The 19,023-nt window shown below is 37.0% G+C and overlaps 1 protein-coding gene across 1 annotated transcript in view; it reads left to right on the top strand.

Annotated features, from left to right (window-relative positions):
• Positions 1-19,023, top strand: part of MPP7 (MAGUK p55 scaffold protein 7) — a 154,816-nt gene that overhangs the window by 90,179 nt on the left and 45,614 nt on the right. The window contains exons 7-8 of the mRNA XM_082498985.1: positions 1,408-1,488; positions 17,557-17,688. Of these exons, the coding sequence (XP_082355111.1) occupies positions 1,408-1,488; positions 17,557-17,688 (213 nt within the window). The remainder of the gene's footprint in view (positions 1-1,407; positions 1,489-17,556; positions 17,689-19,023) is intronic.

A 19,023-nucleotide genomic window follows, 5' to 3' on the forward strand; every position in this document is an offset into this window, starting at 1 on the left:
ATGGATTATTTTCAGCTTTGTAAAGCTTCTCCATAGAACATGCAGACTAGATTGCAGTCAGATTACCTCAATGCTTGGCTTTATGTGCCTAAAATATTTCATTCTGGCCTTTCCTGCAGAGATTGTTTTCTATCTTTCAGTATTAAGACACAAATATTGTTAAGATTAGCATTGATTTATTTGATGGACATTTTTATCTACGAATTATAGTTAAAAGGCTGTGGGACTGTAGGTGATGGATTTTTGTTTCAGTCCTATTACCCCTGTATTAATTTGAAGGTTAAAAAAAATATTCAAACCATGTCTGATGTCTATAATTGCTTCTAGAATTGTCTATTATATATAATTATGCAAAATATACTTCTATCCATTTATCTTGACAATTTATACAATATGAAAGTACAAATTTAAAATTAGGCTAGACGAATAAAATTACTTGCTGCAAATAACCAGTCTTTCTTTGAGACGTTTTTATGGTACTGATTTAATGCAAAGAAAATAAGTGATTATCTGAAATCACGTTTTGGATTATGAGCCATGTAGCTTCAGAATTTTAAACTAAAGTTCAGTGTTGTGAAATATGTTTTAGCTTTTCCTTCTTCTGGAAAAACAGTTTGAGTCTGAAGTCCTGCAGTAAAATATGCCTCTTGAGTCCAAATTAGTTGAGAATGTCGTGATAAGAAAAACTCAAGACATGAGCCAAACAGCCATGGGATTAAACGTTAGACTGCTGCTCTATTGTTCACCAAACCACAATTTTGTAGTATAACCAAACATAAATTACTGATCTTGTTTTTAGGACATAGTTTGTGCATTTTAGGGGTTTGAATTGCTGATGACCTGTTATAAACTATATTATGATTAACCCGCTTCATGTTTAACAAGCTCCTTCCAGTGTATGTGTAAACATAATAAAAGGTTCAGATTGCTTGCACTGTAGGGGCACTTTGCTTTCTTATCCCAGTCCTAAACAGCACAGCTACTGTGGGTTTTTGGAAGCAGTGTGGATTTCACCACCTCATTCGAAACTGTTTTTTATAGACAGTGTCAAAGTTTGATCCAGTCATTTTTACAAGCAGTCCTTTGTCTGCACGCAAAGGACCATTCACTTAAATGAAGTGCTGGGATTTGCCCCCATCGCTATAAATCAGAATGTGATCTGGCTGCACCCTTGCCAGAAATGATTACTTGTCTTAAACTGAGCCAAAAGGCCTGGCTTAAATCTGGTCCACCGAGGGCCAGAAAAAGAAGCGCGGTGATTGATGGTGTTTTTCTTCATGCTGGCTTCTGTTTGAACACGCTGGAAAGTAATAACCTTGAAAAAGATAGATTCTGGGTTGTCACCGATGCGCTGGGTGAAACAATGCTTTGCTAATGGTCTTTGTGTCGATTCCATTTCCCACCCAGCTGGCTGAGGAGCTGCAGAGCAAGCCACTGAGCAGTGAGATCAGAGAACTCTTGAAACTCCTCTCAAAACCCAACCTCAAGGTGAGGACATGTTGCACCTGCAAAGTGCTTTCTGAATGGGTGTCTGCGTGGGGGTTCGTCTGCTTTAATGAATGTGTGTGCTTTTAAGAAGGCATTCAACGTTAATCGGAAATACCTGTTATGAAGAAACACGTTTAATGTTGCCTGTAAATTACTGTGCTGTTACTGATATTTATAAAAGGAATTCAGTGGAAAGCCATTGTTTATTTACAGTGGATATTCCAAAAAGTGGATACTTGGGTTTTGTCTTTTGCTAACTTTTATTCCATGTGCTTCATAAATTTGTTAAAAATGTGGGTTTACTAAAAGGTTTTCAGTCATACCATTGATTTAATGGCACTGTGCATAAGTAACACAACCTGGTACTTGGAACAAAGCTCCTGATGGATATTATTTTTTAAAAATAGCTAATTTTGAAAACTCCTGGGGTTCTCTAGGGTGGTTTTCTGGAACTTGATACCTTTTATCTGACAGTAGACTGTAGAACCATTGAATCGCTCCAGTTGGAAGGAGTTTGTCTAGACCAACGTGCTGCTCAAAGCAAGGTCAACGCTGAATTCAGAGCAGGTGGCTCAGGACTTTCTCCCATCAGGTCTTGAAAATGCCTGGGAGCAGATACTCCACAACTTTCTCTGTGCAGTCTGCTCCAATTACTAATTATCCTCCTAGTAAAAACTGTTTCCTTATATCTAGTTAGAACCTCCCCTTTGTATCATTATTAATGCACACTATTACTTTTCCACTCAGAAGAGAACAAAAAACTTAGTGCTGTAGTTGCATATTGCAATGCTAATTAAATGCAGCAGTTGATAAGTTTAGGAGAAAAACTGTGGAGTGGAAAGGAGCCCTTCTTAAGACGGTTGCTTCTTTATATTCCCTGTGAAACTCTGATCTCAAAAACCTGAGACACTACGATATCTTCAAAGCACTACAGAATTTTAAAGATCAATCACACCTCCTTTTTAAAGATTTTTGCACAGTTGGTTATTCCATAGTTTGCAAAGTGACAAGCTGCTTTCCACCAAAGGGGTAAGCAATGCATTATGTGTATTACAAGAGGAAACATTGGTGCATCAAATTGCAGAGGTTCTAAGCTTCACTGTAGATACTTCCGTAGCAACTGTCCACGTGTATTTCATACTTCTGAAGCTTTAGTGGATTGAGTCAGAAGACAGCTCGTTTGCCACAACTGCATCTCTCCCTGTCCCTTTTTCGCTTTGTCTTTCTCTCTCCCCTCCACCACCACTGTCTTGCTCCCCTCCCTCGCTCAGTTTCTCACTCACTCACTCACTCACTCACTCACTCACTCACTCACTCAATTTCGCTGTCTGTTCCTTGGAAGTGATTAAAGTGGGATTTCAGGAAAAGAAGTGCTTTACCCTCAGCGTGGTTAATACGATTGAACAACTGCAGTAACTCAGCAAACGTCTTTCTTGGCTGCAGGAGGAGATTGCCAGCTGCAGGGTACCGAGCCCTTTGCATGGCCAGACTGCCTAATTCTGCACAAAGCACACACGTTTCCCTGCCCTGCATAGCGTGCAGGTGTTTGTGTGAGTTTGGGAAAAGAACTGACAGTATATCTGATACTTTTGCCTATCTATTATCTTCTCCATGTACTTTCTCATGACAAACTTGCCTGGGAGAGATGGTAAATATCAGCGCTCCCTCCTCCATCACGTTGACCAGACAATGTGGGACTCAGTATTACCAGTTCCTCCCCAGAGATGCCCCCAACTCTGTTCAGCTGTATCTGAGCTTATGCCATACATCGCATAAGATTTTCTAGCCCTTCACTATTAGGTTGATGGCTGGAGAGGGTTTCTTTGTTTCTTTCCTTCTAGATTCCTGGGGCAAAATGATGTCTAGAACAACTCTTTTCCACACATCTGAAATTACTGAGGATAACTGATAATGTCTTTTCCAATGATGTTGCATAAGCTTTATCTAAAATCTTGTATATGGCTTAATTTGGGATTGACTTAAACTGGCTCCATGTTAGTCTGCGGGGGAAATTTTCTTCTCCTGACCTGGTTTATAACTGCAGCATTAGCTGGAGCCAGCAGGAGAGCTTCCACTTTCCTCCAGCTCTGCTCTAATGTTCATGGTATGGAAGGATGGTTGGGATTAGTTTACTGCACTCCATCACTGCTTCCACAAGGTTGGTGGTGTAAAGGGACAGGTCTAGGAAGATGATTATAACTTCACGGGTTTGGTTAACATGCCAAAAAAGGCTGGGAGACGTTCCCAGCAAATGTCTGATTAGATGAATGTTTCTGTATTGTCATTTTGTTATACAAAATTGTGATGTTGAATATATTTGAGTGTTTGGATCTGGTAAGTAAAGCTTTGACAAGTTTGTGGTATTCATGGTTTTCATCCATAGAGAAATGTTTTAAAGAGGAAAATAATTTCTCTGAGGTTGTTATATTTATCAGACCTGAGATTTTCAAGGTCATTTAAAGTCATTCCAAGGTTTTTCAGGTGCATTTTCTTTTGGAAAAATTTAAATTGGGCATTTCTGGTCTTTTAAAAATTGGATGCAATATCCATTTACGCTGAGTGTACTTTTTTTCCTCTAAAATGTGGCATCTCTTACCATAATTAAATGAATTAATAATGGTTGTGGTTTACCTTGTCTGATTAAAAAAGAACTCTGAAAGTAGAACAGAGCATGTAGCTCTGGGAAATCAAATGGTTTTGTTTATCTGTGTGTGAGATACTGCATTTGCATTCTAGATTTAAAATATAATTGTGTCCCATGGATGCAGGCCAGCCACATCTCTTGTTTTTAATTTCCAGAGCTGAGTAAAGACTTATAGTTTACATTCTGTAATCCTGCTATACCTGGTTAAAGATAACAGCAAGCAGAACAGTATTTCCATACCTTAGAACCTAAATCCAGTTGAATGCAGCATTTGATTTTTAAGCAGACCGGAAATTAGCTCTTTGAAATGCATCTTGCTATCTGTCATTCGGAAAACATTAAGTACAGCAATGTTTATCTTCAGCTCTTTTCTGTCATAACCGCGAGCATGCGATCAAATGTTTGCAATCAGTTGGGGAAGATAACTGTTAATAAACACTTACACTTACAGGGTGTACATATGCAAGTTTATAAGGTCGGCTGAGCTGGCTGTTGAAAAAACAGCTTGAGTATAATTTGTCAAAGTTAGAATGATGATAAACTACCAGAACTAGATGTACTGAAACTTATATTGCTTTGCTTGTGTTTCTTAAAGCTGTGGGGATTTTGTTTGGTTGGTTTTACTAAGTTGCAATAGAATAGGTATCTTAAAAATATGAAGCATAAAGATATATAAATTTACAGTCTGTCCAGGGGAGGCTGTAGGTAGCGCTGTGTGGCTCTAGTCTGAATGGCATTTGGCCTGAAGGGAGGACACGCTTGGGTGATTTGAAACGCCGGCAGATCAAGCTTGGATCTGCCTGCCGTAGCTCTCTGTAAGCATACTTTAGATTATTGAAAGTGAAATTTCAGTCTCCCACCGCTGCCTGCGTTTCCTTGGTATTGTAGCAGCATTCACCAATCGTTTCTGCGTTGCAGTGGGAGATGCTGTGGAAACCTGTGTGGTGGCAGCACCTCCAGGTGCTTCCCCTCTCCTGCTCAGGTCTCACAAGGCAGACAAGAGCTTGCTCTACCTGTACAAAACTCGCTGAGCGCAGACCCTGCCTGCTGGCCTTTATTCTGATGGATGTTTTGACTTTTTTTAATCCTTTCTCTCTGTTCAACATGGGGGCTGGTACTTTAAATTAATTGCATATTAGGTAATCTGTGTAGCGCTACTACCATTTCCATTTTTAGGTAGTGTGGGTATATCTGTTGTAACCTCCCATAAACGAGGAATGGAGGGAGGACTGTGGTGCTGTGTGGAGGGTTTTATTCTGTACTATTCAGGCTGATGGGCTGCATTTGAAGGTGGTAATTCTTGGCCTGTGTGGGAGTGGGTCCTGCACCCACTCCTGGCTTTTCCTCGGTTTCCAGAGTGACTTTTAAAGACTTTTATAATTCCTGAGGTGCAACCATGAATTAGATTATTTCTAACCCTATTTTAAGCTTACTTGGCTTATTTTATGAAGGAAACATTTAGAAGATAGTTTATGTTTTCAAGATTTGGGTTTTACACTCCGATTTTGTTGATGGATATACATTTATATTGAAGTCATATGATTTTATATATGTTTGAGTGAAACACAACGAGGAATTTGCGTAATATACTGTTTTCTGTGTATGAAAGAAAGGAAGAAATGCCCCTTAGCTTCCTTGTGTAATGACAATATTGAAGTTACTTATTTTATGTTGTAAATATGCAACATATGAAGCTTGACATAACACTAAACATCTCTCTTACAGGAGGCTTAATTCTTTTTATATTTTCTTTAACATGAAGACTAGAATATATAGTGTGGATATACACAAGGAAATGGTGTTTCTGATTTAAGAGAAGACACTCCTGTGTGTGCTTTTCTAAAAATATGAATAATAACATGAAGAAATAAGTGTTCTCAGCTTTAATAGGTTGTAATTTGGAGAAATTTAATGGACTTAGTGACAGCCAACAGAATGTATGTGAAGAGGGGAGTTGTACAGAATTTTGTAAAGAATGACAAAAATTTTTAAAATTCGGATGCATCAGGTAGGTGCCAGTGCAATTGAGAGAGATGTCTTTACAGAAGAATTTGGCTTTTTTATGAATCTGGAAGTATTGCTATTGTCTGAAAGGACTACGCTTTTTTTTTTTTTTTAATTAGTTAAATTATCTAGAGACAAAATACTTTATCTTTCATTGTTATGTACTTTTATAAATTGGAATATATAATTGGAAGACTAAGGTTCAAGCAGTTAACACAAAATATATCTAAAATGGAATTTAATTCCAGATTTTTAATGCACATGTCACAATCAAGTTAGCAAAATGGTCTTATCTGTCTGTAGGGACACAAATGGGAGTGGAGGTGGACACTAGAGTTACTCTGTCTGTCACCGGGGCAGAACCCCGGTGACAGACACTGTAAGAAAGGAGATGTAGTAAATAGGACAGGTGGTCAAACTAAGAATGGAAGACTTTAAAGCTTCCAAATTCTCTTCCGCTTTTAATTAAAAAGTTTTCTTGAATAGTAACTCCCAGTTCCTTTTCTAAGAAGCTGGAAAAAGCTGTGTTCTTTTTGGGACAGTGCCATAGCACAAGAGCATAATTGTTGTTTATTTTTAATATTATTTGAAATCTGGGAAACTAAAACAACTATAGGAATTAACGTTTTAAGCACTTATTTTGTTGGTGTGGCTGTAACTAAAAAGATTATAAAAAGAATGGACCATCTTTTAGTCCATTGAACAATATTATCCCAATTATACTAACTTTGAGAGAGGCTCAGGTTATATTGTTTAGGTCTAACTAGCTCTTAACTTCATGTTTATAACAGGAGCTACATTCCTGATCATTATATATTGAAATGAGCAATTTACCATTTGAAGTTAATCCCTTTTAGGGTAAACTTATTGTATTTTCAGTTCATATAAAATATGTGCTTTGTGTTCATCGATGCAATGGGCAGAACAATAATTATTTTGAAAGCTTATGCCACTGTGCTAAAACTATTCTGAAGGATGTTTATACCTCTTATGACCCAGAGGAAATTAGCTTTTTTAACCTCCTAAGAATGCCAATGGTGGTTCTGCCTGTTTCGGCAGAGTTTATCTTCTGTTTATGCTCGCTGAAAAGTTTGCCAGCTGCTGGTCTGAAACATAAACCAGGTACCTAAACAAGGGCACAAGGCAGGACTGTGAATGACTTCGGTGCATCACCGTGCACGAGAATGTAAAGTATTTGGATGACTTTGGGCACTGTACCTGTAGCCGTAGATGGGACAAGTGGTGGACATACTTCAAGTATTTTTCTTGGCTTCTCTTTCATTACTGTAGAATGAATAGAATTTTGGAAGTAATTTTAAGATAACTTGCAGAGTGAAGGAAAAAACGCTCTCGTATGACCGGGAATGTTTTCAGATTAACTTATCCATGGACAACTTCAATGTGCTGTTCAGAGAAAATACAGATTCTTTAAGGTTTTTTCTTTTTTTTTTTTTTTTAATTGCTTTCAAATTGAAAAGACGCATTCACCAGAAAATTGTAAATAGGATTTACATTTGCTGTTTTATTTGCAATTCATTTGAGAGGTACTTGACTTCCAGCTTCACAAAACATAAACAATTTGCATTTGTAAACATTTTCATCTAGTAAGTACCTTCTTGCTTTCCTTCTGAGTTAAACAAAACTAAAACTGCAGATAATGAAGCCAGGGCACTTTGTTCTTCATGTAAATGTTTCCTGTATTTGTTTAGGTTTCTTTAAAAAAAAGAAATGCTTCTCTTAGCTTGAAGCATACCTTTTCTGTTGTCCTGTCCTGTTCTGGTTTTGTTGTATTTACTGGGAAGTCTGTAAATTCTAGCCTTTATTTGATAAACAACCGCTGATAACCATCATCTGTGCCATCTAAGGCTTACTAGATTTGCACAGTGGCCTAATAGACTGTTCTGATCAAAGCACTACTTGTTCTGTTAAAAAAACAAACACTTTAAGCCTTTATCAGCAGAGCCATGTAAAGCTGCCTTACAGTCACTGGCAAAAGTTGACAATATAATTTACTGTGCAGGAAACAGCTGGCATTTTTCTACAAGAACTTTAACATACAAAGCACTCAAAATATTGGGCTATAATAACATAAAGCAAAACCTGGTTTTGCTTTGAAAAGTTCATGAAGCATTTCTTGTAACATGCAATTAAAAAAATCTTTATCTAAACTTTGTCCTCTTTCCAACATTTCCTTTGTAATTAGACTTGCTGAGGATTTTCCATCAGGGCTTTTTCATTGAAATATGCAGTTTCTGCAAAGTCAGCATTTTCCACTGGAAATTGTTGGGATTTGCCTACAACTGTGCAGGTTTTGCATCTGGAAAACCCAATACAAATTCCAGGTCAGTTAACATCTGAGCTACATTTGGGCTGTTACTGTATCTCAAGTTCTTGGAGGACCTTTTGGCCCTGTCCTTTTAGAGACCTGTCTTACCGAATGGACCCATGTTTTCTATTTTTGCTCATGTCCAGGGAGACTGTTCTCCTCCTCTTTATGAAATATTCATGCTCACACATGGTAACACTGGCTACAATTCCTGTTCAAGAAGTGTAATTTCCCATGATTTATAACTACTTACTCATCAGTGGTCTTTGAGGTTTGCTGGTAGGACCAGTTACAGGAGTTGTGCTCTTATATTAAGATATTTTGCTGTACGAACTAGTTTAACTTCATTAATATGGTGAGCGGGAGTACACTGTACTTCATATTTCAACTAAAAAGTTACCTACCTAATCCTCTTTTGTAAAAGCAGGTGCCATTAATTTGTAAATCTGCAAGAGCCCGTTTGATTTTGGATGGTGCGCTGTGAATCACCAGCAGTGAGAGAGAAATATTTGTTTTCCGCCTAAGTAATGTATGCACATTATCGCAATAAGCAAGGACCGCGGCACTGATGGTTTGATATCGTTGGTTGATGGATAACCCACAGATGTTCTGAGCATACCAGCCATGAAGCTGGGGGAGAGGAGACAGTGCTGGGAAGACTTCGGTTAGCAGGCGAATGAGATCCTTTTGCTCAGTGTTTCCTGCCTTTAAACGATTTGCCACTTTGGGATGCTCTCCACCATGCATTTTGGCAATCTTGTTAAAGGAAAAACAGATTTTATTTTTAACTCTTTTCAGCTTCGGACCTGGACTTCCTATTTGCATTTCCACTTGCACCCATAGTTCAAAGGAGGTTTTTTTTAGAAAACTTTTTTTTTGGGTGGGAGCACTGGGAGACTATGTTGCTGTCTTTATTTTTGGAACGTTCATGTTAATGGAATGGAGTAAAACAAAAAAGTAATAGCAAAATAGTCCTTTTAAAAACAGCAAGAAAAGCCTTGATTTTTCACATCTGACAGTGTTTTCACAGAGACATTCAAAAAGCTGTTGTGGCACACTCTTAATGTGGTAGGAGCTCACAGAGCATGTGTATAACAAAATACAACATATCATAACCATGATATAAAGGAGGTGAAAGAATACTGCGTGAATATATTTAAGTAACAACCATCATGTTACCCTGGAAATGCTTTCGGGTCTGTCTCGTGATAACTCAGCTGATGTCCAATGGACAGCTTGTCTGTCACTCTTAGACGTATGGATATGAGAATGCTCACTAGCAGCCAACATATAATAAACAAAAGTGAAGCCAGGCAGGTTGGCAGCAGAAAATAAAAGATTTGAAAAGTAAATCAAAGAAATTCTTTGGTTATATATACAGACCTTCCCACATGAAGGAACCAACTCTAACCCATGTAAGAATGTTGAATTGCGTACATGTAGCTATAGCGTTCACATACAGCCCATAAAAGTTGTCAATATTACTAAACCTGGTAATTTAGGAGGAAAAAAATCACTATGGATAAAATCACATCCTGTTCAAGTAGTAATTCTATTCAGCTAGTGAAAATGGAGAAACTGCACAATACAAAGCAAATAATCCATTTTTTAGTTGTTGTCTTTTTATGCAGCTTTTTCCTTCAGCGGTGCTTTTCCTTTGCATTTGCCAGATCATATTCTGTTTGAACTCTCCATACACGTATTCAACAGTCTCTTCTTTTCTAATTCGATTCCCATGATAAAGTAACCTGTAAATCCATAAGGATCTTTATCACAAATATTTTGGAAATTTATAAGCTTTTTTCTTATTTTGCTAGTCTTTTAAAAAGAACGTTACGCAGGATTTATTCTACTGCACCACATCTATTTTAATATTTTACAATTCTTTAGTTACAACTTTATGAAGTACTTACAGAAGATTTACTTATATATGAGACACACAGCGAGACACACACACACTCACTGCAGCTTTTCAGTTCTCCAGAATGATACCTGAATTTAGTGCAATTGATATATAGAAAAACTACTTCTAGTGTTCAATGTCAGAAAAGTCCAAAGTAGGCAAAATTAATTACCTTAAAAATTAAACTGGTTCAATATTTTTAGTTGGGTGTCCATGTGGTATGAGTACTCTGTAGCTGAATTTAAGAACTTCTTATAATGAAATATATGTTATTATTTTCTGGATCCGTAGATGTTTTTCTTTTCTTTTTAAGACTTTAGACATAATGCTGTTGTCAAATAAAGGCTGAGTCCTCTCTAAAAGACACTTTTTCAGAAAAAGCAACTGCAACCTCAGATTTTACTTTTCCTTAGTTTATATTTTCACCTGATTTCTTTTTTTTTTTTTTTGGGGGGGGGGGGGGTATGTGTCTTCAGCTGGTTTTCAACCAAGAAAAGATGTATGCTACCACTGTAGACACTTAATATTGTCAGGGTGCTGCCACTTCTTCAAAAAAAGTAATTGATCAAGGATTGCCAAGACATTGGAAGAGTTGCTCCTGTCTCAGCATTTTCCACTCTGAAAACCATCTATTTGTGTTCTTGGAAGTTACTTAAATAGGGCTTAAAGCTTCAAGAACACTTTAGCTACATGAATCATGTTGTAAATGTAAAAGAGACTTTGTTCAGAATCTTCACTATTGATTTAAAATTGGAGCTTATTCTGCCATTATCCACAGCTGAGGAGAAACATAGGGCTGTCATCTGGAAGAATGTTAACACCTTTACCAGATGACACGGACGGGCTATGTGTTTCTGTGAACACTGAGAATAGTTTGACTTTGGAAGTGTCTCCAGGGGCTGCAAACAATGAGCCAGAGGAAGCGGGAGTCTGAAGATGCAGAAAGTTCACTTTTCTCTTGGCTATTGCCGTCGGGCTGCCAGCTGCAGGTAGACCCATCAGTTCAGCTTGCTGAATCCGAAATCAAGAAACTGCATTTTCAGCCAAGGAAATTACCCTTTTGTGAAAGGAAGTTCATGTAGTCATGAATGAAGTCCACCATAGTAAATACTGAATATTGATCCAACTGATGTTGCTATGCTAAGAACATTAATACATGGTAGATATTAAGAACACAAAAACATACATGTACAGTGTGTGTTTTAAATGTTTTGTATCACTACTGTGACCCAACTGCATCAAAGTCAAATTGGAAGAGAAAGGGATTTAATTGCCAGCTGGACAAGCTTGAACTAGCGGACAACTCTGTTTTAAGTACAGATGGGACAGTTGAAAGCATTTAATGTTTTTTCTCTTTTGTACATGCGTAACTGCTGTCTTCTCACACAATAAATAATTTCTGGGGATTTTGTAGAGAATATATAGGAAAAATACAGTATCTGAAGGATGGAAAGAGGTAAATTAACCCTGATTTTTTTCCCCCCATAAAGTAGTGCACTCATTGGTTTCCTGATTACAAACAGAAAATTATGCTTAATTTAAAGGACCTTATTTCATTTTTCTTACCAGCACTGTCAAAGATTTTTTTGCTTACATTGATGGAATAGTGTAAACAATTTTCAGTAGCAAAAGTAAAATGTGTTCATTTCTTTGGAAGTTAACTGATTTCTTTAACATTATGTGCTGTATGTATTTCACTTGGGAATTTTCTTCAGAAAATCTCAGATTTCTATAGGAAAGTGATTAGATTATTGCACCATCAGAAGGAATAATATTACTTTTCTGCCTGATAAGTGGTTACTGTAGCTTGTGTACTCACTGACTGGTTCTACTGCCAAAAATATATGGTTTCGCGGTTACTCCAGCCATCCTCTGGTCGCTTCGGCAGTGCTACCGAGTTTCTCCTGCCTGTAGTTTTATTGCTTGCTTCTGCTTCTAGATTAGGCCTCATGCTTTAGACAAGCTGGAGAATTCAGCTCATGTGGTTGCTCTTAGCTGTTAGTTGCAGTGCCTGTTCTTGACTGCCCTCTTGTTAACCCTCATCTCACATCAGGATTAGGGTTGCGCATGCTCCCTTAGCAGGCAGCGTGTGTAGTTAAGACTGCCATGTGCTGCCCTTTCCTGATGGGTGTTTTACCACCCGTTTGCTGGAGAGTGGAATTAGTGGGATGGAATTCATCTGTACATCACTGTAAAATCTAGCTTGTTTACTCAAGATAGGAGGTTTAAAGACTGATTCTCCTGTGGAAGAAGAAAGGTTGTTCTCCCTCACCACAGTCTAAGTTTTTATCTCCCTCTTCCCCTGTTAAGTTTGTGCTGCTTACCAGTTGTTCTTAAACATATAGCTTGGTTCTGAAACCTCTTATTTTTATCCCTTTCTTCTCCAAACTGTTCTCAAGTCAAATTGCTTTTCTGTGCCTAGAGCTTTGCATGCCATCACCATTTTGCTTCAGCTTTCTGCTGGTTTTATATTCTCCTGCTTCCTAAATTCTTGCACATGTTTGGCTGTTATGACGCCTATGCCTTTCCTTCCATTCTGATGCCCTTGACAGTCTCCTCCCAGCTCTTGCAGCTTTCCTTCTTTGATAACAGTTGCTGGATGACTTCACTCACTTGATTTTAACTTTATGCAGGTTACTTATAAATCAGTTTTCCCAGTCTTGAATAATTTTCTTCAGCAACATTTTCATCTTGTCTTTTTGTATTTCTTCTGTAACCTTATCACAAAGGAAAACGCAGTATGGCTGGAGCTCTCTGGAGCACGAGCTCTGCCGGGTGAGTTCAGGGGCCTGCTCCTGTGGTTGCTGATGAAGTTGCTTTTCTTCTCCGGTGTAATTTCCTTGTGCCAGCCTCAGTGGAAGTTATTGTCACCATAGCAAAGCAAAGAGGTGGGAAAAAATGTCTCTGTCTCACCTGATGGAGTTCAGCCTGAACTGCCAGAGAAGGTGACTGGTGCTAATGACCCAAGCTGTGGGCTGGGACAGCAAAGTCGCGGGCCATTTTGTTCCATTTTGCTGACTCTGCTGTCATCTACGCCATGAGCAAGGAAACCGGCAGCTGGGCTGGCAGCGTCGCAGGCTGCTGCAGCTGTTGGCTTTCATAAAGGTGGGTTTGAGTCCCTACAAATTTTATGTCGATAATCTTGACTATTAGTAATTTAGCATTCTAATCTTGTTTTTTTCAAGTACTGTATACAAAAAGTGCTTTTGTTTCTTTGTCCATTCTGGCTTGCTTCTTTATTTAACTTCCTAAGTGCTTGTTTTTCTAGACTAGTAAATGCAAAATACTTCTGAAAAGTAAAGCTGAAATTGAGATATTTTTGTTTTTAGTAATGAGAATTTAAAAACATAAGGAGCTGCGTTCACAAGTCAGGCTACTTGGAGTATTTTTACTCTTACGCATCTCAAAATATAAGCAGAAGCAAAAAAATAATGTAAAATTCGTCATTGTTTTAGAGGAGCAAAAATGTAGTTGGTGTAGTTAAATGATACGCATTTTTCAAAATATAGAAGTGTTTTTATTAATAACATTCTCAATTTAAATAAACATTTAAAGTTTCAAAACAGTTTAAGAAAAAGAGCTTTGAATGTCTCCAGTGTCAGATTTTCTTTGTGTAAGTTGATAATGTAAAATTTCAATTTATAAACTGTGAAATGATCAGTGATAGCTTTAATATGAAAAATACAGCGCTGGTTATTAGACATTTCAGAGGTCTGATGAAAGTATTCGTTTCCAGCTAGATCATGTCTAAGAATTTAGCTGAACATCAATATTTATATTTAGGTAGTGCAGGAGTTTGAATCATACCTTCTTTCAAGTTCTAAATATAGACCATGTTTACATTAGTGAATCATAAGCATAGAACTTAGAGCTGAAATAAAATCTTTTTCTCCAGAGGTGCTTAAATATACATGACCCTAATCTTGGATCATACATGCATAGTTCTGAAGGACTGAAGGACTTGTGTATTTGAAAACAAAAATAAAGCATTAAAAAAAAAATTAAAATGTCACCTGCGCTTCTTGCAGTTTCTTATGATAGGCAAAAATTCATATCATGGGGTATAAAACTGCAGTGAATAAACACATGACTTCTTTTGTACAAAAAGAGACCGTTACTACCTTTATATTACCTTGTGCATTTGCTGAACAATTACTCTGTGCAAATCTTTTTAATTAGAGGATCCAAGTTTATTTCTTGGCGCTTGTAATTTGTTTTTAAAAAAGTCCCAACCTTTTCTATAAAAGTCTAGGCTGATAGATAGTATTTTTGGACTAAACATACACTATATTAAATGCACAGTAAAAAGAAGCTGCTGAAGAAATGTCCCTTCACTCTGCAAATATGGTCATTTTTTTGTGTGTTCAGGCCATATGGATCAGGACAGGCTCTGATCGCCTCTAGTTGAATACATTAAGTGAAATCAAAATAGCTTTATAAGTTTTGCTTGCAGATTAATTATTGCCCAATGTCTACGTCGCTGTTGACTCTGTTTCAAGAGTCAACAGTGGACAGAGAGTAGTGTGTTAGAAGAAGCAATAATGGAAGACAAGCAGGGAAGAAATCTCAATATGTTCTGTGTGCAGTATAAACAAGATTGTGATGACAGAAGCTCTTCTGGAAACTTGACTGAGAAAAGACACATCATTTCTGGTGTTTCTACTCTTGCCTAAAGTATGCATCTTTGCACTGAGATAAAATAAGACCAGAGTTTGAGTAAAAGATCTTATACTGAAAACTGTAGTACACTGTGGTTTAGTATGGGTTTTGGGAGGAGGAGGGGAGGGGTTGATAAGTTCCAGTTGTTGTGAGTGAAGAAAAGCATCACAGTGGGCCACATCGTTCCTTTGCACGTGGTGTGCAGGAGCCTGATCGGCAGTCAGAGCAGGGAAGTATCTTATTAACACTGGTGGCATAATTCAGTGTAGTAGTGGACAGAATCTGTTTTGCAAGTTTCACTGTCAAGGGTAGGTTCTTTTGAACGTGTTTTAAGTTGCTACCCTTTACTGTGAAGTGGTGCTTTAGATTATTTTCATCTGTTTTCTCTATCTGCCTGATTGTTTTTAAACTGTAATATAGAACCTCATTAAATTGAACCAGTCCATGAATGCGCCCTAGCTTTATGTGGAAAAATGTAATTGCAGAAGACTAGTTTTAGAAGTCTTAACTGTAAGTAGCCTGAAGTAAAAGCAAACACTACTTTTGTTTCGGTACATCTTTGATATTTCACATACATCTTCAGAGGACTGCATGTGATTGCATGGCTTTTATATATGTAATGCTTCATAAGACACATTTCCATGAGGAACCATAATTGCTAGCCTGAGGCTTTTAGCTCAGATCTAAAGTAAAACTGATCTTTGGTGGGAGGGAGCTGGTAATATCTGAGGGTAAATACTACAAATTTGTAACGGTGTCTTGGGAATAAAAGCAGAAATAACTAGTTAGAGTGTGTTGAGATGTTTTTATCAATTTGTACAGTATGCATAGAAATTAGTAACACAATAGCAAATTCTTATGAAGCAGGCATGATCTTCCTCTATGTTTATTTTGTCAAAGACCTAACTTCAAATTGAAACTTCTGAATTTCAAGATTACATATACTCTTTGCCTTCTGCTTTTGACATTATAGCTTGTAGCATTGCCTGGAAATTGTTTTCTGTTGTTCCAGTCTCCTCCATTCAGGAAAAAAAAACCCTGGAATAGTGTAATGGATGTGTCAGGCTTTTTTAAAACATTTGTGTTATCCTTGAGAACCTACAGTTTCTGGTAATTTGTGTACTCAGTCTAATATTATCTGCCTTTTGTTAAATAGCAAGTAAACTGGCATCAGAGAAATGTAGCCATTTTCTGTTCTTTATTAAGGAGTTTCTTCTTAATCTTCATTGTAATTGTTACGATAGATTCATTATTACAGTTATTGATATGTTACCATCTGATATCATCCACATCAACAACGTTGATGTGTTCTGCTTTATCCTAAATGCCTCAACTTTTTCCAAAATGCTTTATTTTTATTGTCAGGAAGGTTATCAATTTTCAAATTACTTCTGCTATTCAGACTAGAACTTTTCTAATACTGACTCTTTGGGAAAAAATATCAGGTCAAAATGTAAAATATTCAAGTATTTAGGAGCAACTACTTGTAAACAGAAGCAACTGAAAACAGTAGATGGAATTCTATGTATGGTTGTTGCTATTATTCCTGCAATAATGCATAGTTTTCACTAGAAAACGAAAAGCATTATTTAACCATTTTCACCGGTTTAAAAGGTATTACAAATAATGAAGACTTTTCAAAATAGAAAAGAACTTTAAGAATTCTGTATCTAGAAAAAAGGCTGTGATTTTAGGTTATAGTTGAGATTTTTTTAGAGCCCTAGGACAATGAGCTTTCTAACTTTCTGTGACTTTCAAGGCTTTTGTAATTTCTGCAAGTTCGCAAATTATTTTATTTTTAAGATTGACACTTTTGTCAGGCTTTTCTCTGAAAAATCTATTGTTCAAGCTATGCATGAACTGCAGAAGCAACAGAGAAAGGAGGTGAGACGTGCAACAGGTGGTTGATAAGCACCTGCCTGAACCAAATCGTTTCAGCTATATGTTCCTCAATCCCAATCATGAATTCCACAATAAATTAAACATTCCTAAGATAATTTGGAGCTTGTATGAAAGGCAGCTGGTATGAAAGGGTTCCAGTAACCACCTAAGCTTCCAGACCCCCTCTGAAGGGAATGGTTGGGCAACAGCTTAATGTTGCACATCTCGTGCTTGAACAGAAGTACTGGAAGATGCTTATTTTGCTTATTTGTTTCATAGGACTGCTTACTGGATTGAAGAAACTTTTTATATAGGACAAGTAGAATGATGTTCTTATTTCAGGAGACTTGGGGTTTCCCCTGATCGTAATTCTTGTAATTTGAAGCTAATTTGCAAAGCACTCGATATTTTCATGTGTATGAAAATGTTGTTCTGTATCCACGATTTGCTAGATGCATACATTGTCTATATGAAAACATACCCTTCACGGAGTTCTTTCATCAGTTTGACATGTGTTAAAATTGTATACAAGAATTATATTCTATCTGCATGCGTCATGCTAGTAGAGTTAGGTTATGAATAATATCCTCTGCTTTGTCTTTCATAAATTTTTCAGATCCCAAATAATATACTGACTGTTAATGTTTCCAGGCTTTGCTGTCTGTACATGATACTGTTGCTCAGAAGAACTACGATCCTGTCTTGCCCCCTATGCCTGATGATATTGATGAAGAAGAAGATTCAGTTAAAATAATCAGGCTCGTCAAAAACAGGGAGCCATTGGTAAGTAACCCTGTATTTTGTTTCGTTTTTTTTATGTTTTTGTGCGCAGGGTGGGGACTGTTCAGATTATGAATATGAATGGGTGACATTAACTTGAAATGTGGGTAGACAGACATTGCACATGTTTATTCATAATATTCAATAATACACTTGTGACTTCCATTCGCAGTCATTATTCGTAAAATACGTGAAATGAATAATTTGTTCATTCATGGTGTTTGAGCAATATATATGTGGGCCAGTCTGAGCATTTAGATCAATAACATATTCATCTTTTATCTTGAATTCAAATCATGAACTTGTTTTAAAATAAGAGAGGGAGAATGAATCCCCAAAGAAATCTTGACCTTTGTTGTGAACTGTGCCTGTTAGCATTCATGTAAAAAAAAAAAAAGTGACCTTTCAATACACTGAAAAGAAAGCATAAAACCATATTTTAAAATACTTGAATTGAAATCTGGGCAAATTTAAGATGTCTGTTGTTGTACTTTGGATTATGAATACTAGAAAGTTAATATCTTCATGGGGATATCTGGAAAAATGAAAGGACTAAACCTAGGTTGTATTACAAGAATATTAAAATGCTTTACTGATTTGGTTATTTTTATTTGCTGTAGAGTGGGAGTCATCTTGTGTAAAATTTAACTATACTCTTTTTCTCCTGCAAACCAGTAAGAGCTTTGTTTTACGTTGTACTGGATATTTGTTTTAATGGCTAGCAATGCTGAAGAAATATCTGCAAAGTTACTTTGAGAAAGCTGTGATTCTGTACTTGAGGTGACAGAGGGAGAGCGATGCCTCTGTTAGACGTACAGGGGTAGCTCGTCCCACAGTAGATATCTTACTATCACTCTTACTCTTGATGGATTTCTGGCATCAATAAACAAGAAATAAGTTTTGGTATTGACTGCCTCTAGGTGCCCATGGGCATAATTAAAAGTTTGACCATATGGAAAGCTTTTACTTTGTTTTAACATATTAAACATTTTTTCCCCAAATATTTAAATCACAGCTTTAAGCTTTTCTTTTTTTAATCAAAGAAATTCTTTGAGGAAGAAAACAAACTTGCTTTGGGATTTCGTATCAGAAGGAGTGTTAATTTTGAAAGGTGTGAAGAAATTTCAACATATAATATGAGATGAGTTCTAATTGAGCAGCTTATTTTTAGTGTTAATGAAAACACCTTTAGCAACTTTGAAAAAAACAAACCCAAACCCTGAGAGGTTTTCTAAAACCTGTTAAGATGTATACACTTTATATCTGCTTTTGAGATTTTAAAGCCCTTTTAAAGGGACAAATAGAGTTCCCTAAGCCAAAGGTTATCCTTGGGCTGTT

The sequence above is a fragment of the Vanellus vanellus genome (genome assembly GCF_965231255.1).
Source record: "Vanellus vanellus genome assembly, chromosome: 2".
Taxonomy (NCBI): domain Eukaryota; kingdom Metazoa; phylum Chordata; class Aves; order Charadriiformes; family Charadriidae; genus Vanellus; species Vanellus vanellus.